Source organism: Heptranchias perlo, chromosome 34 (assembly GCF_035084215.1).
Source record: "Heptranchias perlo isolate sHepPer1 chromosome 34, sHepPer1.hap1, whole genome shotgun sequence".
NCBI classification, from domain to species: domain Eukaryota; kingdom Metazoa; phylum Chordata; class Chondrichthyes; order Hexanchiformes; family Hexanchidae; genus Heptranchias; species Heptranchias perlo.
Window position 1 is genome coordinate 15,328,219 of NC_090358.1, and position 23,906 is coordinate 15,352,124.

The 23,906-nt window shown below is 41.8% G+C and overlaps 2 protein-coding genes across 3 annotated transcripts in view; one reads left to right on the forward strand and one right to left on the reverse strand.

Moving 5' to 3' along the window:
- Positions 1–10,604, forward strand: part of myo1ea (myosin IEa) — a 113,382-nt gene extending 102,778 nt beyond the window's left edge. The window contains exons 25-29 of one of the 2 annotated variants that reach the window (XM_067971491.1): positions 665–760; positions 1,879–2,086; positions 3,473–3,508; positions 5,942–6,111; positions 9,524–10,604. In XM_067971491.1, coding sequence (XP_067827592.1) covers positions 665–760; positions 1,879–2,086; positions 3,473–3,508; positions 5,942–6,111; positions 9,524–9,600 — 587 coding nt within the window. In that variant the 3' untranslated portion in view covers positions 9,601–10,604. The remainder of the gene's footprint in view (positions 1–664; positions 761–1,878; positions 2,087–3,472; positions 3,509–5,941; positions 6,112–9,523) is intronic. The other variant, XM_067971492.1, reaches the window with a different exon arrangement.
- A 2,291-nt stretch (positions 10,605–12,895) lies between these two features.
- On the reverse strand, positions 12,896–22,601 carry ccnb2 (cyclin B2). Its single transcript, XM_067971493.1, has 9 exons — positions 21,698–22,601; positions 18,302–18,421; positions 18,077–18,223; positions 17,799–17,969; positions 16,939–17,097; positions 15,394–15,630; positions 15,043–15,183; positions 14,378–14,488; positions 12,896–14,293 (listed from the first exon to the last, which is right to left on the reverse strand). The coding sequence occupies exons 1-9, from the start codon at positions 21,719–21,721 to the stop codon at positions 14,192–14,194; spliced, it is 1,212 nt and encodes a 403-aa protein (XP_067827594.1). The 5' UTR covers positions 21,722–22,601; the 3' UTR covers positions 12,896–14,191.
- Positions 22,602–23,906: the final 1,305 nt, after the last annotated feature.

Sequence of the window (23,906 nt, forward strand, 5' to 3'; positions counted from 1 at the left end):
CACGTATCCTGCTAATGTCTTGTTGAAGAATTGTTAGTTTTCTAAAAACTTTCCAAGTCTGCTACCTGATGGTATTCAGTCTCCACACCAAGAGTGCACTGCCGTACTAAAACAATTTAAAGGAGTAACCAAACCATTATCAGCAGCTGGATCGAGAGGGGGTCGGTTCCTTTTTGCTTGTCAGAATGGTGTGAATAAAATAGTAACGGATAGATTCACAAGAGTGTAAATAACAAACTCTCTATATTGTATTAATGTAAAGAACTCAGTTGATGTCTGATTAATATCAAAGTACATGAAAACAATACGGCACTGCCTCACTGTGCCAGCAGAGGGGGGTGCGCGCGCATGTGTGTGCACGTACAGACCAGGGAACAGTCGTGGGGCTCAGTACCACACTGGGCAGTGTATCTACCAGTTGCGCTATTGGAGGGAGTGGGTTATTTATGTTTATACTACATGAGATGATGTATCTTCTACTAAATACTCATGGGATTAAAATCTTTTTTTTAGCAACCCCATCTGTTGCTAAGAATTTTTTAAGCCCACATTCATGACCTGCTGATTAACCTTCATTTGGACCCTTTCTCCATATGTTGACAATCATGTGATGCTCATTAATATTTGCTTAATGAATTTCTATTACTTTGTACCTTTATTCTAGGGCCCACAAGGAGGGACTTAACACAAGTGAGACAACAAATTACTAGGCCACAAACTACAGCTTACCCAACTCGTGCTGCCCCCCCTCCTCCAGCAGGTAAATCTCTTGAGGTTTAAGATTGAGGGAACCTAAGAAAACAATTGGAAGGCGAAATGACCGGTCGACCTGTCCCTTCCAATGGGCCGATACACAGACTGAACTCTCCCTGATCTGGTCATTATCCAGCAACCCCTGCTGAAAGTGAGCACATATTCACATGAGGACAGAATTGGGCCTCCTTATCATGCCCCATGTAGTTGAATAGCCGGGTGATAATTTGCTGTCTTGGTTCACACATAAAGAATGGTCCCTTGGGTGAAGTAACCAAGGGCAGTTGGACCCCTGGAACTGTTCACTAAAATAATGTAACACCTTCAGGAGGGAAAGGGGAGATATTAATGGGGGAAAAAGAGATAAAGAAATTCCAGGTGGTTTATAAAATGGGGCTGTACTTTTTTTAATAAATCATAGCTTTTTTTACATTAAACATTTTGTACCACTTTTTAAAAAAACTCTCAAGGTTTCTACACAACAAACTAATAGAGGTGCTCTCACAGAGTAAAATGTGGCCTCAAGAGTAGAGTCCAATACTTTATCAATAGTCCTAGAAAATGTTGAAACAGTCACTAGGTTCAAACCAGAGCTGTCCATGGTGGGAAGTGAGATTTGATTTTGTTCGACCAATTTCCTCCACTCCCTTCCCTCGTCTCCAGAATGTGTAGAATTCTTGTTGGGGATGGGGTCCATGGGTGCTGGTTACTTGGCCACCTAACCATTAAACACATCTGAGCCTCAGCAGTGTGTGTTGGTGGGCTATTCTACCCTGGAGGAATCACAACCAAGATCTGTACATTTCAGGTGGTTGACTGTTCATCAGAACTGGAAGATGTTAGAGATGAACAGCTTTTAAGAAAGTGCAGAGCCAGGGAAAAGGGGGCAGGGATAAAACAAAAGAGCTGTGATAGGGTGGAGAGCAGGAGTGATTAAATGACAAAAGTGATACTAAAAATGTTGTTTTGTAGAATTGTTGGCAGTGAAGTTGCAGCAGTTCTCTGGCAAGTTTGTCTCAAAAGAGAACAAAATATTATCTCATAAATTACTACTGTCAACGTACTTATTCTTTGGTATTTTTTGGAATAACTAAAATGGATTCCTCTCCCAATTTATTGTTCAAGGTTCCCACCAGAACGGAGTCATTAAAGGTTTCCATAACACTTCTCCATGGCCACCTTTAAATTCACGACCCAATCAGAGAATACCTTACCAGGGTACCACTACAGACCGCCCGTCACTGCCAAGGCCAGGCACCAAGTTCGCAGACAAGAATACCCGCGTTCAACATAATCTGGATTTCTTGAAAGTGCCAGAGCAGGGTGCTGCAGGGTAAGAGGAGCTCCAAGGGGCCTGGCTGTTCTTAGCTTCTGTTGCGTTGTTGCATCTCTGAGGATAATCACTGGCCTCCGATTGATTGAGAAACTGTAATTCAGCTCATTGGAAGTGTGCTGGAATCCCACTCAGAGAGGAAAGACTGTTGACTTAATTGAAAGCCCACAAACACCAAACATTGAATAAATCTCAGGTGCTAGGGCTTTGTTCATCTTTAAGGGATAATAGATTATCTAACGACTGTGGCTGGGTACGTTAATGGTGCCTTTTGCCAGGGGGCAGTATATTAGTATATTAGTGAACTAATCCTGCACACTGATGTGTACCTTGCCTAGAAATCTCTACCTCGAGGTCCAGATAGTCATGTTACACTTTGTTGAGATGTGCAGGTGTACTGGAGACAATATCTCACCTCTCAGATGAGAGCCTGTTCAAGGGAGAAATATGAAATGGTACTATAAAAAAGTGACCAAAAGTGGATAACTACTGTTCTTCCCCCGCACACAGCTCCTAAAATTCTTTTGTGAAGGGAATAACCCATGCATCGGTGAGCTATTTCACCATGGGAGGCGTCACGACCAGGCCTAAGCCTGTCTTCACTTGACATCTACACATGTACCTTCTAGCAAAAGTCACTAGATGGGTATCAGGAATGGAAACCCTGGCAGATTTTTTTTTTCCTTCCCTATTCTGTGGACTCTTAAGTTCGGTTATATCAATATCACTGCAGCTGAAATCAGCTAACTCAGTACAGACTAGGGATCTAAAGATTGGAATTTGCAAATAAATTTGCCAGTTTTCTGTGGTGGAGTTGAAGCAGTTTAGCAATTGAACAACAATCAAACTGTTGTGAGCTTTGTGTCGCAGAGAATCTGTCACTCGGAACAGCATCCCTCAGTTGTGTAACTTCTGTCAATGTTTAGCCCAGACTCCTTGACTGAGGAGCACATTCCTGTGAAGCCCAGCAGAAGGAAAGAACTGCCCCTCATACCAAGACACAAATGAAAGAAATATGCCCTCTGCTGGCAAGTCATAGCTGCAATGATACCTGTCCTATCTGAAGGATAGTAGCCATGATGTGGAGATGCCGGTGATGGACTGGGGTGGACAAATGTAAGGAATCTTACAACACCAGGTTATAGTCCAACAGTTTTATTTGAAATTACATCTATCTGAAGGAGGATGAGAATCCAAAAGTGGTGAAAGTAAATCAGACATAAAGACATTATAGAAACCTCTGCATTAAATTAATCCAACCAGTAATTGTGTCGAGAGAGATTCTTTAACGAAAAGAAACGTTGCCTCACCTGTTTTGCTGTATTCACTTACAGTATTTATAGTAGGTGTATATAAATTATTTTTAAAATCTCTTCCTTTTTATAGTAACCATACTGGAATGACACGACCAAGTGGAGGAAAGTGAGTCAAGAATGATGCTGTGGGGTGGTGGTTTGGGTGCTGTTGCTTCTGGATTTAGTGCAGCTGGTTTATTTTAAATTAGTATTTAGAAGCATGTAGTAGGTTTGATGGCTTATCACTGGTTTCGATTCTAATGGTGATATAGGAGGTCATCGTGCTAACCTAGTTGTCTCTTTAGTCAGTCGTGGCTGTGGTGGCGGGAGAGTGATATTTCTGACTGTTAATGAGACCTCATTAAGTACTAATGTCACTAAAAACAATCATCATCAATACCATCACTTCAAGCAGTTATAATGGAGGTGGTATATGCGTTGAAAGATTTAGCTGGTGCACAGATCTGACTGTTAAATTGTACTGCACCTTTTCTGTTCTACATTGCTATTGCATAGTCTTTTTTTAAAAAATGATCAGTTTTAAATATTAAAAAGATGCAGGCTTTGGGTGCAGCCAGTGTATATACGTCAGTATGCACAACACCAGACCAATGCATGTGTAAGTAGAAACTAAGACTAAAATCTAGTCTTAAAACTGAGGGGTTTTGATTGAGTAAATAGAAAGAAACTGTTTCCGCTGTCAGGAGGATCAATAACCAGAGGACACAGATTGAAGATAATTGGCCAGGATGGAGATGAGGAGAATTTTTTTTTACGCAGCGAGTTGTTATGATCTGGAAGCTAGACAGACTGGATGCAGGGAGGATGTTTCCCCTGGCTGAGGGGGTCCAGAACGAGGGGTCACAGTCTCAGGACACGGGGTAGGACATTTAGGACTGAGATGAGGAGAAATTTCTTCACTCAGAGGGTGGTGAACCTGTGGAATTCTCTACCACAGAAGGCTGTGGAAGCCAAGTCACTGAATATACTTAAGGAGCTAGATAGATTTCTAGACACAAAAGGCCTCAAGGGGTATGGGGAGAGAGCGGCAATATGGTATTGAGATAGAAAATCAGCCATGATCATATTGAATGGCGGAGCAGGCTCAAAGGGCCGAATGGCCTACTCCTGCCCCTATTTTCTATGTTTCTATGGAATGCACTGCCTGAAAGGATGGTGGAAGCAGATTCAGTAGTGACTTTCAAAAGGGAATCAGATATATGGTTGAAAAGGCAACATTTTCAGCGCTATGGGGAAAGAGCTGGGAAGTTGGACAGCTCTTCATTGAGCCGGCACAGACACGATGGACCGAATGGCTTCCTTCTGTGCTGTATGATTCTATGTAAACTCCATTCACATTCAGGCTTACCTGGGAGCTTGGGGGATAGAATGGGGAGGAAGAGTTTACGTATCTTTACTGGGTCATTGGAGGAAGGGAACTGTTTCCCCTGAAAGATTTCAGGGCACCCCCTTTTGGTCAATCAAGAACTTGCATGCATGTGTCTGAAAATGTTGGCTGTGTGAATTTACTCCAAGTCAAGGAAATGGGTGTGGATGTATGAGAATGAGTGGGGTAACAAAATACAGAAACGGATAGAAATTTGCAGAAAAGATCTGGGCAGTGGAATATCCAAACTAGTCAGTAGAATAACTATATCTTGATTTATTTTGTTCCATTGTAAAATTTTAAGCTTCCAAGATTATGTTGGGGATTAACAAAACAAATTCCAGCCAAATCAGTGGTGAAGGATTCAGCTACCAGGGGGCACAAGTTAATAATTAGGAAGTTAGGACTAAGAAAACGGAAGTCATTGGGGGAAGTTTTAAAATAAAGGTATGTTAGACTGGGAGAACACGTCATCAGGGAAGGGCATTGAAGTGAAGAGCATAAATAAGTACAAGATGTGTTCCTGGAAAAAGGATTTAGTGGTTTAAAGAGGTGACGAGTAGGTGGGGTTGAGATCAATCAAAAAGATACAGGCATATCTGGCCTAAAGGCCATTCCCTGTTCCTAAAATTTCTTCTGTTCTAATGTTTCAAGGCTTGGGACTTTGTTGTTACTTCGGAAACTTGCTCTGTGTGCATTGATGTTGATTGCCTACAACAGGGGTGTCCAAACTACTTCCCATGATCATATGTAACCCATGATCCCTGGCAATTCGACCTACAAAGGCACTATTTATGGATCTATATCTCACTCGCTGGTTCATCCTGATTGAATTTCGTGTATCCTGGAGGTCTCTTAAAAAGGCTGTCCTTAGCTCTGCCTCATCGATGGATAACTCCTAAATCACAACACTGTTGGTATCAGCAGCTCAAGATATATGCAAATTAATGGGCACATTGATTTCAACCTCAGACGTGGCCCGCAAAGCTCCATGGAACCTGGGTGGTCCTCAAAGACGGAGAGCTTGGACACTCCTGATCTACAACTTTTCATTCTCTGGTCTTTCCCTGCACAAAAATGTTAGAAGTAAGACACGAGTGCAATATAAACTAGAAGTGATGGTGGGTTAATGTCTAGGGCAGCGAGTTCCACTAATTCTTTCTTTTGCTTTAGTGCGCACAGACAGATGACAAGTCGGCCACCCCCAGCAGGAGGGCGACCTAAGCCACAACCCAAACCCAAGCCTCAAGTACCACAGTGCAAAGCGCTGTACGCGTACGATGCTCAGGACACAGATGAACTTAGCTTTAATGCTGATGACGTTATAGAAATAGTTAAGGAAGGTAAGTGGTGGTTTCATTTAAACACAATCAATGCTCCCATTTACTTTGCATGTTCCATGGGATTTAAATATAACAGCAAAGTTCAAAATGCACTCAATTTCCCCAGTTAAATAACTTATATTATCTTCAGACTGCACCTTAGTGACAGTGCAGTGCTTTCACTGTACCAGGGCCAAAGACACGTTGTAACTCCTTGATCTTGACAATGGTAGCAATCAGCTTCAAGCTGTGGTTTTATGTCATAGGTGCTACAATATAATTAGGATTTTTTGTTAATTTTTAATACACTACATTAAATGTGTTGGAGTAGTGATATGCAGATAGGTGCTGCAGTGCAATGAATGGAACTCCAAGTATTGCACAATTTCTACCTCGACCTGCATGTGTAGACAAAAACTGTGAGCTGACAATCTTTTTCCCCATCACTTTTCTTCATTGCAATCATTTTTTTTGCCTCTTTTTCTCGCTGCCTTTCATTGACACCACCAGGACCATTGTTCCTCTGAACTTTCCTTCCTGTTCTTCCCCTCGCTTGGCTTTCTGTAATAATATGCAGTCTCTACTGTAATAAAAACCACTAAAAGTATAAAGGTTTTTTTTAATTTCAAAAAGTATAAAGGTGGCATAAGTGGAAACGTCATATATTCTGAGATCTCTTAGCTATAAAATGTTAAAAATCCCAGATGTCTATGTAGAGGCTTCATTTTTACACAATACTTGAGCAAGATGCATTCAATAGGCATTGAATAATTGACATTCAATAAATCAATTCCAGTGGGTCCCTTGCATGGTTGCTGCCCGTACCTTGCATATATTACTGGGTTAACGGGCTGCTGTTAAAGTCTTAATGCCTGTGATTGACCCTGCGTATTAGTTCTATAATAGTCATTATTTGAATTTCCAATAAAGAAATACAGAGGGCCACGTCACTGAAACCAATTTACTTGCCATAGTGTTTCTCTGGATCTTGTATCAATACTATTGTTGTCCAGTCCAAGCTTGCTCCTTATTTGATCCAGTGATACAGCTTCCTAACCATGTCTTGAGGCTATCCCCATTTCTATATGTCTCAATTGTAACTAAAAGTGTCTTGTGTGGAACCTTATCAAATGCTTTCTAAAAACTCATGTATACAATAACCACTGATACTCCTCTGTCCACCTCCTCAGAGTTCTTTAACAGCCTCTATCACGTTAGTTAGGCATGACCTGCTGAGGAAAGCGATATTGATGTGGCCTATTACAAAGGGAAATGAGCTCGAGATGAGCTATCATTCAACAAGGCACAGGAATACTAAGAAAGATCTTACACTTGTACTGTGCTTTTCTGTACCTCAGGATGTCCCAAAGCACTTTGCAGCCAATTAAGTACTTTTGAAGTGCAGTCACTGTTGTAATGTAGGGAAAAGCAGCAGCCAAATTGCACACAGCAAGATCCCACAGATAGCAGAGATAGATGATCAATCTATTTTAATGATAAATGTTGGCCAGGACACCAGGAGAACTCCCCTGCTCTTCAGATAGTGCTATGGGATCTTTTATGTCCACCACAGAGGGAAGATGGGACCTAGGTTTGATGTTTTATGCAACATTAATTAAGGTTAACTTTATGGATCATCCCACTTGCCATTTGAAGGAGTGTAAATACAATTGCTGGGGATCATGACTTACTTCTGTTCCCCATTTCAATTACCCTCAGTGGTAGCACTCATACCTGTGATCCAAAGATTGTGGATACAAGCCCCGCTCCAGGACATAATCTGTACATAATCTTCAGTGCAGTATTGAGGGAGTGCCGTATTGTCGGAGATACTGTCTTTCGAATGGGACGTTAAACAGAGGCTTCATCTGTCCTCTGAGCTGGACGTAAAACATCCCATGGTACTATACAAAGAAGAGCAGGAAATGCTCTCGGTGTCCTGTTCAACAATTACCCCTCAACTAACAGCACGAGAAACAGATCATAGAATCATAGAATATTATCACACAGAAGGAGGCCATTTGGCCCATTGTGCTTGTGCTGGCTGTTTGACAGAGCTATCCTATTAGGCCATTCCCCTGCCCTTTCCCCATAGCCCTGCAATTTTTTCCCTTTCAAGTATTTATCCAATTCCCTTTTGAAAGTTATTATTGAATCTGCTTCCACCACTCTTTCAAGCAGTGCATTCCAGATTATAACAACTTGCTGCATTAAAAAATTTCTCCTCATCTCGCCTCTGGTTCTTGCCTTAAATCTGTGTCCTCTGGTTACCGACCCATCTGCCACTGGAAACAGTTTCTCCTTATTTACTCTCTCAAAACCAATCATGATTTTGAACACCTCAATTAAATCTCCCCTTAACCTCCTCTGCTATAAGGAGAACAAACCCCTCCTCTAGTCTCGCCACATAACTGAAGCCCCTTATCCCTGGTACCATTGTAGTAAATCTGCTCTGCACCCTCTCTATGGCCTCAACATCCTTCCTAAAGAGTGGTACCCAGAATTGGACACAATATTCCTGCTAGGGCCTAATCAGTTTTATATAGGTTGAGCATAACTGCCTTGCTTTTGTATCTTATGTCTGTTTATAAAGCCAAGGATCCCAAATGCTTTGTTAACAGCCTTCTCAACTTGTCCTGCCACCTTCAAAGATTTGTGTACGTACACCCCCAGGTCTCTTTGTTCCTGCACCCCCTTTAAAATTGTACCATTTAGTTTATAGTGCCTCTCCTCATTCTTCCTACCAAAATGCATCACTTCACACTTCTCTGCCACGTGTCTGCCCATTTCACCAGTCTGACCAGCTTAACAGGTCATTCAACTCATTGTGCACAGCAAGGTCCCACAAACAGCAATTTTGGCTGCTGCAGTTGCCCACAAAAGTGATTATACTTCAAAAGTGATTATACTTCAAAAGTAATTCATTGGCTGTAAAGTGCTATGGAACATTCTATGGATGTGAAAAGTGCTATATAGATGCAAGTTCTTGCTTTCTTTCTATCACTTGCACCTAGCAATATCCTGTCTATCACCAAGTGCAATATGGCATAGAGTGTAGACTTCAAGGAACTTGGCCATATTTAACCAGAAGTATACTCTCCACTCTAGATAGACAATAGTGGTGGCAATGTTTGGCACCACTCAATTGGAGTGCAACCTTATGCAGCACACAAAAAGTTAATGAGTTATCCTGTCAGGCTCAGGTGAGTCTCCACAGGAGTCCCAGAAAACTTCAAGAAATAACATTGTGATAAATGCTCTGCTTCTGTAATACACAAAACCTTACCTTATAGAAGGACTACAATATTTTCATTGATTGCATATAATTTAATTTAATTGATATGCACAACCTTTTAATGAAGGTGACAATCTACGAGTGAATGTTGTCAAAAAGTTTCTGATGATCTGTCCCAATGCTCTCTTTCCATCGTAGATCCCTCAGGATGGTGGATAGGTAGACTGCGAGGGAAACAAGGATTATTTCCCAACAACTATGTTGCCAAGATATGAAGCTCTGTTACTATCAAAATACACGGACAAACAAAATGGAAGTATAGTGAGCAGACAGTGATGCTACCTGCGACGCTACAGTGACTGGAGGACATACTGAATAGTATGTGTTTGTAAATGTATAAATCTACAAATACCTGTAGTCTGAAGCTGCACAACAGTTATGATAGTACTGAAGGAATTGTAATTTATTGTATTTATACTTTTGTTTTCCCTTGAATAAAGGTGTATAACTGGTAGTTTAGAAAGAATATTGCATTTAACTTGGATCATAAAATACCTGTATAAGGGTTTATCATTATTTTTGCTTTAAGTGCCTTTTGTCAATTAAAGCTTATTAGTCTTTTATATAATTTTTCTTAGTCATCTGCTATTTCTTCAGGAATAATAGTGATGAAAGGTAAAATCTCCCTTTTGAAGTACGTTCTGCATCGGGAAAAACACTGAACTTTGCTGCTGAGTCACATATGAAGAATGTTTGCTGCACATGATACCCAAAGGAAATGGTGTGTTCTGTTTTTAAAATAATTTAAAGTATCAAACTTTCTACCAAGTACCAGAGGGGTGATGTAGACTTCATTGGTGAGCAGTATGAAGGTTTAAAAGAGAAAGCATTCTGCTCAGTACTGTATAAATGTAACATTTGCATTTTATAGTGCCTTTTAATTAAATGCATAAATGTGGCTGGTCCATATTTTTAAGTGCTGTATCTGATGTAAAGTTGAGGTAATAGAAAAAATGTGTTTTGGTCTTTTTCCTTTACTGTACATTATGAAACTCTGAATAATTCTACAAACTAATGCCTAACATGTATATTGATGTACTCTACTGCACTTACTCTGCAAGTTTTAGGTTATTCAGTTAGAATGTAGAATCATTGTTGAATCCTTATTCCTCTGCATTTTCTTTTTTGCCAATGTGTTGAATTTTATAAATTTATATATAAACAAACTTTTAAAATGTATTAGAAGGATTCCTGGATTGACTATAATAAACTTATTCAATAGATCTGGAACAATTGTGCTTAATTCTTAATTGATCTACCCTAGGTTGTAGATTAGATATTTATAATATGTTTGAGTCATACCATGTTTATTGAAAATTACTCAGGTTCTGAAAGTTATCTCTTTAGTGTTTATTTGCCCCTTTTCTATGTGATTTGAGTAAATTAAGAATTAGAAACAGTGGATTACGCTAGCACAAAACTGGTGAGTGGATCGACAGCCCATTTTGTACTCCACCAGGGCAAAGGACCACAGTGCCACTTCCCCCCCTCATGTGGTATCAGCTGTAAATTTTACCACTTTGCATCGAGTTGCTGAATCCAGGTCATTTATATAAATTAGAAAAACAGTAGTGGTCCCAGGACTAAGCCCCGAGATGCCCCACTCAGTGCTTTTCCTCTACTCCAATGTAATCATGTACTTGTTTCCTATCCTTCAACCATTTCTTGTCAATGTCCAGTGATTAGCCTGAATCCCTACAGCTTTGATTTTAGTAGCATTTCATGCAGAATTTTGACACAGGCCGATTGAAGTCCAGCTCCACATTGACCACAATCTACTTGGGATGTCATTCCTCAACGACATTGATGTTTGCCAGGTAGGATCTTCTAAACCTATGCTGCTGATCATGGAAATTTATGGCACAGACAGAGGCCATTCAGCTTATGTCTGTAGCTATCTTACCTAATTCCACTTTCCAGCTCTTGGTCCGTAGCCTCGTTGGTAACAGCACTTCAAGTGCACATCCAAGTACTTTTTAAATGCAATGAGGGTTTCTGCCTCTATCACCCTTTCAGGCAGTGAGTTCCAAACCCCACCACACTTTGGGTGGAAAAAAAACTCAACTCCCCTCTAATCCTACTACCAATTATTTCAAATTGGCCTCTGCCAAGGGAAACAAGCCTTCCTATCCACTATTTAAGCCTCTCAATTTTATACACAATTAAATCTCCTCTCAGCCACCTCTGTTTCAAAGAAAACAACCCCACACCCAATCTAATCCTTCCTCCTAGCTAAAATTCTCATGTCCTGGCACCATCCTCAAATCTCCACTGTATCCACTCTAGTACAATCACATTTTTTCCTGTAATGTGGTGACCAGAACTGTATGCAGTATTCTAGCTGTGGCCTAACTAGTGTTTTATACAGTTCTAGCATAACCTCCCTACTCTAATATTCTATGCCTTGGCTAAGTATGCCTTATCTACCTTCAGGGATCTGTATTGCAAGGTCCCTGTTTCTCTACGCTTCTCCGTATCCTCCCATTTATTGTATTCCCTTGCCTTGTTGCCCTCCCCAAATGTATTACCTCATGTCTCCAGATTAAATTCTTTGTCACTTTTCTACCCACCTGACCAGTCCATTGCTATCTTCCTGCAGTCTAGAGTCTTATGGCTGTTAGAAAGGTTATTGTAAGATGGTCCTCAACTTTACTTATGAAAGTCAATGCCATTATTTTACATGGAATGGAGGTAGAACTAATGAGTAATTGCCTGTTTGGCCATTCTTTCTGACTACAAACATCACATTAGCCTGTTTCCAATCTTCTGGTACCTCTCCAGTGGCTGTTGATACCCTTATAATGGGAAGTGGTTTGCAATCTCCTTCCTGGTCTCCGTATGCAAAGCAAATATTACCTAAGCCCTAGAGATTTTTGTTTGAGACTGTCTAGGACTTACATCCCATTTATAACAGTCACTGCTTTTACTTGGTATAATGCTTATGTCTTCACAAGGGAAGACTGTCACTCAGAACAGTTTTCAAGACTATTTGCATCTTATGGTTTTCACTACTTTTCACTGCCCCATTGGTGTGATACTGAAAACATTTTTTTAATGTTATGCTTAGCTTCAGCTACTGTACTTTTCTGCTCTCCTCTTTCTCCCCCCCCCCCCCAAAAAAAAATGCCTAATTTTATTCAATTAATTGTTCCATTTGTTTATCTATTGGAACAAGTTTGGCAAGGAGCAAACAATTGAATGCTAACTAGATTGCAATTACAGTACTGTAAAAATAACTGCATTTGCTTCATTAAATTACAATATTGTGTAACAAAACTTAAGACCATTAAAATCAGATTAAATCACATCTAGTATTTAAGAATCACAAGACTTCAGCATTAGCATGAGATTCATACCTAAACAAAAGCACTTAATTGCCAAGTGTTCTAGCCCTTGCAGCTGAGAAAAGACAAATGCTGAAATGGTTACTGGTGATTTTTTTTACACTAACAAATCTCACTTGGCTTTTATAGTGAGGTGGCAAAAAATAATAAATCCAGATGGTCACAATTCATTTAAACATTTTTATTCATTTCAGAAATTATAGAAAAGCCATTTGGGCAAGATTTTATTCTCAAACATTTTACTCTATAATGCAATCAAGCCCACTTAAATGAATAAGCTTTTTCTTCCTTCTACTAACATCCTCTCAAAACTGCCCTCATACTTACCCAACTACACACTTATGGTAGTCTACTTGGCATTGAGCAGGGCCTGCTGAACTATTTCCATGTTCATCTTGTGATTACATCAGAAATAGCCAGTTAGGTAACAATGTAATCAACAATTCAGATCATAATCTGGAAGGTATGCAAGATTTTAATTTTCATTCTTGCACTCAATAGAATTAATTTTAGTTACACTTACTCTGAATTCAAGGAGATTTGATCAAAAAAAGATAGTGTACTTGCATGGTCAGGAATCCCTTTAGTTTGGGACTATAATGGTGGACCCAGGAACCTTGGCCAATTCTCTTCCTCCCCCACCCCCCAGCAACTCTAATCTAGAGGTGTTGAGGCCAAATGCACAGCCAAGAAGGATCAATTAACTAGCAGGCTGCAGAAACAAAAGCCAGCATCTTTCTGGCCCATTGCAGCTCAGTTACTTGCTATCTAAACTAGCTGAGCTATTGTTGAAGCCCAAGTAAAAATGAGGTTGAAAAAACAATTTTAAAAAAGTATAGGGTTTAAGAAAGCTATTGATCCAATCCCATGACAGTTGTTTGTCTTAACAGACGTTTTAGTTATTCCAGGGACAAAGTGAAGAACGAATAAACAGCTGTCCCTTCATGTATTCTAACCTGGAAAAGTGATCCTGTATGGTACAAGAAAGTCACTCCAAGGACAAGAATCAGTGGATTTTTTTAAAAATTGAAAAACTTAGAATCCATTTACATTGCAACAAAATGGCACAATTCTAGATTAGACATCAAAAACTAAAATTTACATTAAAACCTAAAAAGCATTAGACTATGGCCAGCCATTAGTGACTGTCTCCACAAAAGTGCCCATAACCTGGGGTCAGCCTCAGACCAGACTGGACCACACACTCTCCAAGCAGAGAAAGTCTTAAGTTATAAGAGCTGAAATTGCAGACAGGAACGATGCTGGAGTGACTCAGTAAATCAAAGTTCAGTAGGGTTTTAAATATGGTCATGCTCCCATCTGGTGCAACTTATGGGTTCTGGATTATGCAGCACTCTAAACAAAGTTAGGCCTTTGAAAAGTCAAGTGTAATATAGCAGCAATTTTCCCATTTTAAAAAATCTGCAAAAGTGCAAAAATGTCCATGTTACTTTTGGGAAGGTTACAGTAGGGAAGCAGCCAGTTCTTTGATAATTGTTGACTTTAGTTGAGGAATGGTGCTTATTTTCAGTAGTTTTGGACTTGCATATTTGTTTTTTATAGCCTATGAAAGAAAGAAAGTTCATTAAACTGATGGAACAAGATCCTTTTAAGCCAAAATAAATTGCAAAATTGGGTATTTACTTACAACATGCTTAGTGAGTCCTTCATTAATTTTCACTACATTCTTTGCTATGTGTTGCATAGTTGGATGCAATGATTCTTCAGTGTAGCCAGTATAATATTGTTGAACTGGTGTCTAGAGACAAATGGCAAGACTTTCAGGGTAACACAGTATCCACATTCAACAAACAGCAAGGCCATTCTATTCCCCATCCTGATGTTCTACACTGATGGCAATATCTTGCTTGAGGTACAGCTCAAATTATCCATGCGACCCTGGAGACTGATAACCTTAGAGTGGGGTGGGGTGGGGGGGGGGGTGACAGTTAAAGGGGCAAAAAGGGCATTAGTAGCATCATTCTAGCTAGCTATGCAGAGAACAATCAAACATCATTTGTCTGGCTCATTAAAGAAAAAATTCCATCATTTATTCAAAAAGTCGTATATAAAAAAGGAAATTTCACTTCTATCCCCATTGCTCAGTCTTAGTGCCACATTGGGGGGGGGGGCGGGGGGGAAGAATTGCCATGAGTAGGTCTTGTGAGCAAGTTACTAATTCACCTAGTGTTTGTTTTTGTACTTTTTTAAAAAAAAAGTCAACTCTACACTGTCAATCTTAGTAAATCTTGTAATACCCCTAGAGATCAGGACTTGAAGAAAAATCCCAAATCCAAGTGCAGCTCTACTTACCCATTTGCTTTGATCCAAGACTTTGAGAGACAGGCAAAGTGCAGCTGATGCAATTTCAGAAGGGTGGATGTGCACCATGCTATAATCTATAACTGTTAGCTCCATTAGATACTTTGCAAGAGTGTGTTTCTCAGCATCAACCTGATTGTTTTAAAGTAGAGGCAAAAAGTACAAATTAGCATTTGACATTTAAAAGTTTGATGAGACTAGTGAATTAAAAATTGCAGACTAAGGTCAAGCCAAGTGAGTTTTTCAATATATTGGGAGTCTGTAAATGTGGAAAGCTATTTTTAAATTGCCCTGGATGATTGTCTTGCCAGTGATTTTACAGGTCTCAGATTCCATACTTACATTACCAGCCTTTGAAGCCCGCCTCAGGAAGTGCAGTGGAAGTGGACGGCCCAATTTAAAGTCAAGCTCTCTAAGAATAAGCATTTCCATTTGTTTGATTTGGGTCTTGGTATAAGCGTTGTCTGTGATGTAAACAAAGTCTCCTATAGCAGGTGGATACATTTCTTCATACTTGGAAGCTAGCAGCATGGCAGTCACAGCAACTAATTGGAGCTTTTTGCGAGAAACTGGCTGGTTCTGGAAAAAAAAATAATTCAATTCCTTGAATGATAAAATTAATCTACATTGGTCTTGGGAAGAGCAGTCAAGATCTAAATTTTATGATTTATTTAATGAGTGATTTCACAGGTCGATTTTTTAAAATGAGAAAAGGTGTGAGATTCCTCGACTGCAAGATCTTTATTCCAGGACAAACAAGAGCAACTTGTCCTAACTAGAGTCCCCTTCAGCAATATGGAAAAGGGATCAAGAGGACACATATCCTGCCAATTTCTCCAAAAGGGCATTGGACTCTCCACTGGGAGACAGTTCTACTGCTACCCTCTAATACCTCACCTAGTGAGGATTACGCATATCTAGGCTTCAAATTTCAGCCAGCCATTTCAACTTTTAGGGGCCACAACAGCAAACCCCAATCATGTCCTCATCAGATAGCCATGAGTGCACACAATATACCAGGACTAGATAGATAACAGTGGTGACCCTGGCCTACTCCCCTCTAACTTAGTAGTTGTCAAACTGCATCACCATCTTGCCATAAGCATTTAAAAAAAATCCCACATATTCAATATACAGGGTGGTTACAGGTCACCTAAATGTAGACGTTCAAGCCAGACTCACATTAATGCCTCCAACTCTGCTTAAATTCAAGACTAGAGATTGTGCTTTTAAGTGGAGTTGGACAACCCACCAGAAGGAGCTAGTGCTCACACATTCTTTGAGACGGTACACAAACAGAAGTTGTACTAATTGTATTAAGTGACTATCCACCTCAGGTTTGGTATATTTGGCCCACTGTGGAATAAAGCAGATTACAATTCAAACCAAAACTTTGCCTTACCGTGTTAACTCAGTCTGCCTTCAGAGATTGAGCAAATATTCCAAAGATATGGAGAGCTGATCGATCCAAGAGCTTCACTTATACTCTTTGGTCCTACCACTGCACAAGTAGATGTGAGGTAGCAGGACATAGAAGGCATTGGAGTCAACTTTCATACAAAGTAAGTACTTAGTGACTCTCACCACTGTACTTGATACAGTATCTCCAGATTTGTAAGAAGGAATGGTGCATAAAGAGACCTACTTCTAGGCAATAAGTGCACTTGATCCCAGCTTCCTAGGTCTTTAGAAATCTTGAATTGTGTGCTATACCATCTTTCCAGTTTGTGATGAAAAAAGGTAACTACTGAAGCTTTTCAATTGGAAATGCAACAAACTTGCCCTCAAGCCCATGTCTGGTATAAGTACAGTTTAGGCTACAGATCCCAAAGACAGACATTCTACCTTACCTATTAATGAGTTTAGAGGAAAAAAAAAAAAACTTACTTGCAGAAAACGATCCATTATAGCCAAGGTCATATAGAGAGTTTCTTGGAGGAGGTGGAATCTTGAATGAACTTGAATTAGCCAGTCAACCAGGATTGCGCGCATGCGTTCATTTATTTCTTGCCCCTCAAGGTAATGAGGCCTGATTGTTTGCTGCATCTGCCATGGAGTAAAATGGTTAAATATTATGTTTGGCTCAAGTGTTTGAAATAGTGGAGGACAAATTTTAGCCTGATTAGTAGAATGTTACATGCAATACATGAAAATCTTCCCCTCCTTTACCAGAGATGGAAAACAATGTTTGTTTTGCAGTTTATGCTGAACATATGTAGGACTATTACTTGCCACACAGTACAAGGGACAGTAAATTGAGTAGCAGAATTGGAGGTTTTTTTAAAATGCATTCTGCTTCTCAAAATAAACTGCAGCAACTTGAACAAAAACTCCAGAGAAAAGTTTAAAAACATGTCTTGATCCAATATTTATTTTTAATAACCTGAATGAATGTTGAAATCTAAAACTTATTCAGCCTCTAGTTTGCTGTTGCAATCACCACTTAATGACAAGCAGACTCCTCCATTAAAACAATGCCATTTCTACAGTTGCAGGTTGAAAGGTAGGAGTGAACAGATACAGAATGTACTTTAGAAACCAAAATGTCAAATTTAGGATTAATCTATTCTTTATAGAAGTCCATTATGGTCAGAGACACTAAAAATATAATCACAATACAATTTTCATTAATAACACTTCCATGGAACTGTCACAGGAAATAAAAATCTGAACCGAGAGCAAGTGATCATTTAACACTTAATACAACAAAAAGTCTTTAACTACAAGCCTGATCAGAGTCTACACACCTCCAGTTGCCGCAAGTATTTGTAAATGTCTTTTATATATTGACTGCACAGCTGAGGATTACCACCATCTTGAGCATCAATATCTTCTACCTCCAATAAGGTACCAGAAAAAGCTTGGCATAGGTCTTCCTCTTTCATAGACACATCCATAGGAATTGGAGACAGGGGGGCCTTTTTCCAAAAGGAAAGGGGGGGCAGGGAAGAAAAAAAGCAAAAATAGTGAAGTTTTTCATTTAAAAAAAGTGACAGAAATGAAAACTCTGGATTATAAAACATACCGTAGGAATGGGGGCCTGAACCAGTGGTTTTACCATCTGAACTGATGGCTTTAACTCTTGGACCACTGGTTTTAAGACTTTTTTCTGCAAAGCTTTTCCTTTTGGTTTGGACACCACTGGTTTAATCACATTAGCTGTTTCTTTTTTCTGCAGAAAAGAAAAGCAGTGTTAATGTCATTGACAAATTGTAGTCAACAAGATGTTCAATTGAAGGACTGCCATTACCTGCTCTGCTCCTCTGGTCACAACTCGATTCGCCAGGTCTCCTAAAGCCGGCCTTCGGGTGGGTACAGTCACCTTGGCGGATGGTTTGATTGGATCCATATTTTCCAAGTTTCGAAGAGCCTAAACAAGGGAAGTAAAGAGTTTAATTAATGTGTTACTTTATGTTGGCAATACTTGCTGATCTGGTACAGATATGGATTCTCAGGTTAGGATATTTATCCTCTGGCCAGAATAAAGGAATTGACTCAATCTCACATGCCTTGTCAGTTTCTCACCCCACCCCATTACAATCCATCGTTCAGATCAATATGGACATCAAATAGGGTCTTGGTACAATATTGAAGTGTCATTGGATAACTTGATAAGACTAATAAGCAACCTAGTTGAATCCAATGAAAGTTTCCAATTAAAAGCCACTTTGACATTCAGTGATCTGAGAATGTAAGCACCCAGCTCAATGCAAAAGCTCAACCGTGTTGATTGATACCAAATGGAACATTAGACAATTAGTGAGTTCAAGTTGGGGGAGGAAAAAGTTAAACAATTCATTACTAGATCTGGATTCAACATTAAAAAGGTAACAAATGCACCAAGTGTAATGACTTCTACTCCACCTGATGGGTGGGGGTGGGGGAAAAGACCCTCTTACAACCAGAAAATATCTCTTCTAATTGCTGCTATGCCCAATCAAGATTCCCCTGTCCACATTTTGCTGCAGCTCTGGGCCCAAAGCCAAAGCCATTACCTTCAGTCTCCTCTCCTTCCTTTAATTATGCCACCTGTCATTTCTCCCCTCTTGGGTCTTTCCCAACCCATCACTACTTCTCTGCCTTCTTACTCTTCTGCCAGTGTTCCAGGCTTAATACCCCACCCCAAATAAGGCAACAGCTACCCTCTGCCACTTGCATTCTTCAAAGCCCTGCCCCCCTCCATCAAGGCACCCATTGCTGCCCCCATTCTCTGATTTTCCCACCCAGCACACTTGCTGGAGGCTAACCTCACCAACCTCCTTCACATCCTGTTCACGCCACCCACTAATACCCCCTTGGACTCTCCAAAATGTCTGCGCACTATGGAACAAGGCTCTTGCAATCCACAACCTTATGGATGATTGCATTGACATGTCGGACTAAAACTTGATTCAGTCAGCAACATCTTGCCCAACTATTCTTTCCACCACCTTGCACGGCCCAAACTGCTGCAGTGTGGCCTTTATCACCAAGTCACATCTTGGGTCTCCTGTGGAGCCTTCAAGGACCATGCCTCATTCCATCCCTCAATTAAAATACTCCTGGTATACCACCTTCCAAGGTCCACCCCAAGGAACTCAACTCAATCTCTACACTTAAAAAATCCTTACCCTTGGTAATCAATCTCAACTGCCCTTGCCTTCACTCTGAATTCACTGCCCTCCTATCCTCCCTAAACCCACCTGCCCATATTGAAAGCCACCCCCTCAACCTTGCTTTCTCTACAGCCTCAATCACTGACAAGGCCATCTCCAACCACTTCCTTGTATCCCTCACCACCCACATACCCTCTTTCAAGCTCAGTTCCTTCTGCATGCATCCATCCATCCTTGGTGAGGGAAATACTCCTTGTTCATTTACAATTGCACAACCTTTGGTCCTCCATTCACAATACTTCTGCAACTGTTAATTTGCTTAACCACTCCCTCACCTCCACCTTTGATGCCCTTGGCCCCAACAAAACCATCACTATCCTGGAAGTTCCTCACCCATCTGTGGTCCCTCATGTCCAAGGTGTATAGATTTGAGCATATCTGGTACCCAACTGGTTTAGCCATCCATCACCAAATCCAGCTGGACCACATCAAAGTGCAATCAGGTCTCTCTCCTCCACCAAAAACACTACTCCAGGCTTATCCCAGAAATCCAAAGGATAACCACCAGACTCAACTACCAATTGTCTCCTTAAACCCTTCCAACAAGTGTTAGGAGCTCGTGGACTGGTTTGTCCTAAGATTAAGATCATTCAGTTGCCACCTCCTCCCTTTTCTCATTGCCCAAGCCAAATAGTTAAGAGTGCAACCTAGCAAGGGTCATCCTACTGAGCTGTGCAATGGAGGAAGATAGCATAGTCGACCACAAAGGATGCAGTAGGGGTCGAAGAGGAATAATGCTCTATGGTCGGAAGACATCATTTACAATTTTGGTTAGGGCCATTTTGATGCTGTGGCATGGCAGAAACCCAATTCGAGAAATTTAAACAGAGTTGCAGGAAAGACGGGCACAGATTTGGGAGTTAAAGGACTTGATAGGGAAGGGTTTCCTGTGGAGACATTTATCTGGTAAAGAGGCTGGTGGTTATCTTTGCTCTCCAAGATGACCCTGGTGTAGTGGGCAGCTTTGGTGTAGGAGAGTGAGGCCCAAGAACACTTGATGTGGTCCAGCTAGATCTAATGATGGGTGGCTAAAACAGTTGTGTGCCAGATATGCTTAAGTCTGCAACCCTTGGGCTTGAGTGTAAAAATGGAGGCCATGCTAGGGATCAGAAAGTGTAAGTGTTCTGCTGGGGACAAGGGCATCAAAAGGTAGAGATGGAGTGGTGGAGCAAATTGATGGCTGCAGAAATATCATGGTAAATGGAAGGCCAAAGACTAGGCAGCTGAGAGTTTGAAAGTACAGTTGTAAGTAACTGGGGAAAGGGAAGACAGTCACTCCCTCCCCAGGGGCAAGTGAATACAAGGAAGTGGCCTTGTCTGTGGTAGAAACTGGGAGATGGCCAGGAGTGTGGTAGCAAATATGGCTAGAAGAATCATCAATGGAGAGAGGTTTAGGCAAGACAGGAGGGCAGTGAATTTAGAGTGCAAGGAGAGCCAAGAGATTAAGGACAAGGACTTAATCACACTCTAGTTTCTCTGACTATCCTTTCCTGCCTCTGCAGTGACTAAGAGGTCGAACAAGAAAAATAGTGTGTGGGAGGGAGGGAGGAAAAAATACAAAAAAGATTTGGTGATAAAGACCAGCTGGTGGTGGAAAGAATAGTTAAATCGCGAGGCTTCAGCATGAAACCCCAATGTTTCAAACAGGAGTTTGAGCTAGTCAAGAGTTTCGTACTTAAGTTACAAGTCGTCATCTCAGGCTTATAAAATCACGTGAAGTGCTTAGCTTCCTGGGAAATTAACTTACTTTAGTATTCAGATAGAGTCGAATAGCCCAAGAGTGACCCAAGCCTTGGACTACAGCAAACTCAATTTGTGATCCTACCAAAAATGTTTCCACTACAAGTGGTTAAGTTTCTGCACATTATTACTGTATTGTTGATAAACTTCATAACCCTGAATTGTGAGAAACAGACTGAGCGATGCCGTGTGTCGGCTTCTCACAGCGCGATAGCGATCTCACTGAAAAACAGGAACCGATTGCGACTTACGGTAGCACGGCGAGTGAGAGCCATTGCGAGCCGGCAGCACTGGGGATTGTCACTGGTTGATGGGGGGCCACCTCCAGGCTCCAGTTACTGGTCGGCGGAAGGCGCTCGTCTGATAGTTTAGTCTCCTGCTCCGTTGCTGAGGTTGAACCGCGTCTCTTGTCGATATCCCGCTGAAGCCGGAAGGCGAGCCCGGTTCAAGGGGCTGGCGGTGGGGACTCGGGCGCTGGTGGTCGGGTCTCTGGTGACTCCACTGGTGACCTGGTCCGTTGCTGGTGGTCTGGTCTCTGGGCCGGGGCTGGTGCCGGTGATCTGGTCTCTCGGGGCCGGGTCTGGTGATCCGCTCTTCTCTCTCGGGGCCGGGCCTGGTGATCGGGGCCGGGGCCGGTGATCTGGGCTGGGCCGGTGATCTGCTCTTCTCTCTCGGGGCCGGGGCTGGGGCCGGTGATCTGGTCTCTCTGGGCCGGGGCCGGGGCCGGTGATCCGCTCTCTCGGGGCCGGGGCCGGGGCCGGTGATCCGCTCTCTCGGGGCCGGGGCCGGGGCCGGTGATCCGCTCTCTCGGGGCCGGGGCCGGGGCCGGTGATCCGCTCTCTCGGGGCCGGGGCCGGGGCCGGTGATCCGCTCTCTCGGGGCCGGGGCCGGGGCCGGTGATCCGCTCTCTCGGGGCCGGGTCTGGTGATCCGCTCTCTCTGGGCCGGGTCTGGTGATCCGCTCTCTCTGGGCCGGGTCTGGTGATCCGCTCTCTCGGGGCCGGGGCCGGTGATCCGCTCTCTCTGGGCCGGGTCTGGTGATCCGCTCTCTCGGGGCCGGGGCCGGGTCTGGTGATCCGCTCTCTCGGGGCCGGGGCCGGGTCTGGTGATCCGCTCTCTGTCTCTGTCTCTGTCTCTGGTCCAGTCGCGGCTCCACTTCCTCCCCCACCAATGTTTCAAATGCCGCTCCTTTCCCTCTCATTGGCCAGAACTTTATAGGATGCACTCTCCTTATTGGCTGCTGGTCGGCGCTCTGGAATGCGTTGCTATGGAGATGCCTCGTTTGGAATCAGAACCTTTAATAAAAGCTCCATAAAAGTCGGCAGGACCCGGTGTGAAAAGCAAATGTGGCAAAATACAAGTGTAACGGGATTTGTGGGAGTATCTGCCTGGATGACTGAATGAATATAAAGGGTTTAGATCATCAACAGACATCTTCATCACATCTGTAATTAGGAGAGTTGGCAACAAGGATTTATTACACTTTCACATTCTTTATACATTGGATGGTCTAAAATTAGAAGCAGTCAATTCATTCTGACTGGTGTATGGATTTCAGGGTCACTCAGTTGACCCCCTGTACCATAATGTTCCCAATAATAGTAATAACATGATTATTTAAATTTTATACGTTTCATTTGTCTTTTTTATGATTTGGGTTGTATTAGTTGTGCCCCTCTAAAAAGGGGGCACTTTTGTTAGATTTTTTTGATGATACTGGGACAACCCAGTGTCTCCTAACTGGTGTTTTAGAAAAGGTATAATGTTCCCAAGGTCTGCCACCTACTGCAGGCCCACAGACAGCGCAGTGTTGCAAATGTACCAGGGTAAGTTCTCTCATTCTTTTATCAGCAGTAATGATGAAGAGTTAGTCCTTGGCTTGTGTGGGTACATTTGCTAGAGACTCAGTCTTTTGCAGTTTGGAGCTCACTGATGTTGTGCAGCTAGGTAATGCAGATAAGGTGTGGTAAGTCATATGCTGCCTTTATTTCTCAATTCTGGATTGTTTATAGGCCCTTACTCTGTGACTGATATTTGCTGTACACCAAGATGGATGGCTATATTCCAGAACTGGATGAATGTAGGGTTTGTATAGTCTGAGGAAGGTTCTGGCCATTTTTGATTGGACCTATAAGGGTGACACTGAGTTGCCGCAGTGTCACCAAACTAATATGCTTAAAATAAAGGAAAAAAAAGTAAGCTTACTAATTAAATTAGTATGTCATTACTGAAGTTTATAAAGTACTCTGTGCCTTGCGGTGCCCACCGGTCGTGGAAGGCCTCAAGCGTACCGGTGGGAAAATTCTGGGTCTCACTCCATGCTTCTCAGCACAGAAGACTTGTAATTGGTCCAGCTTGGCTGATGCCTTGACAGTGATCTTGTCAGTGTGCCATGACTAAGCTATATTCGACTGGAAACTTATGCCCAGGAACAACTTCTATCTTCTGGTCTTAATTACAA

Bases quoted from the DNA above. Each gene is read 5' to 3' on its own strand.
- ccnb2 (XM_067971493.1), bottom strand. From the start codon at position 21,721: ATGGCTCTCACTCGCCGTGCTACC. The intron at 18,224-18,301 runs GTAATGGCAGTC...TCTTTTCTGCAG, and splicing joins TGACCAGAGGAGCAGAGCAG to AAAAAAGAAACAGCTAATGT. The intron at 17,098-17,798 runs GTGTGTAGACTC...ACTCCATGGCAG, and splicing joins AATACTTGCGGCAACTGGAG to ATGCAGCAAACAATCAGGCC.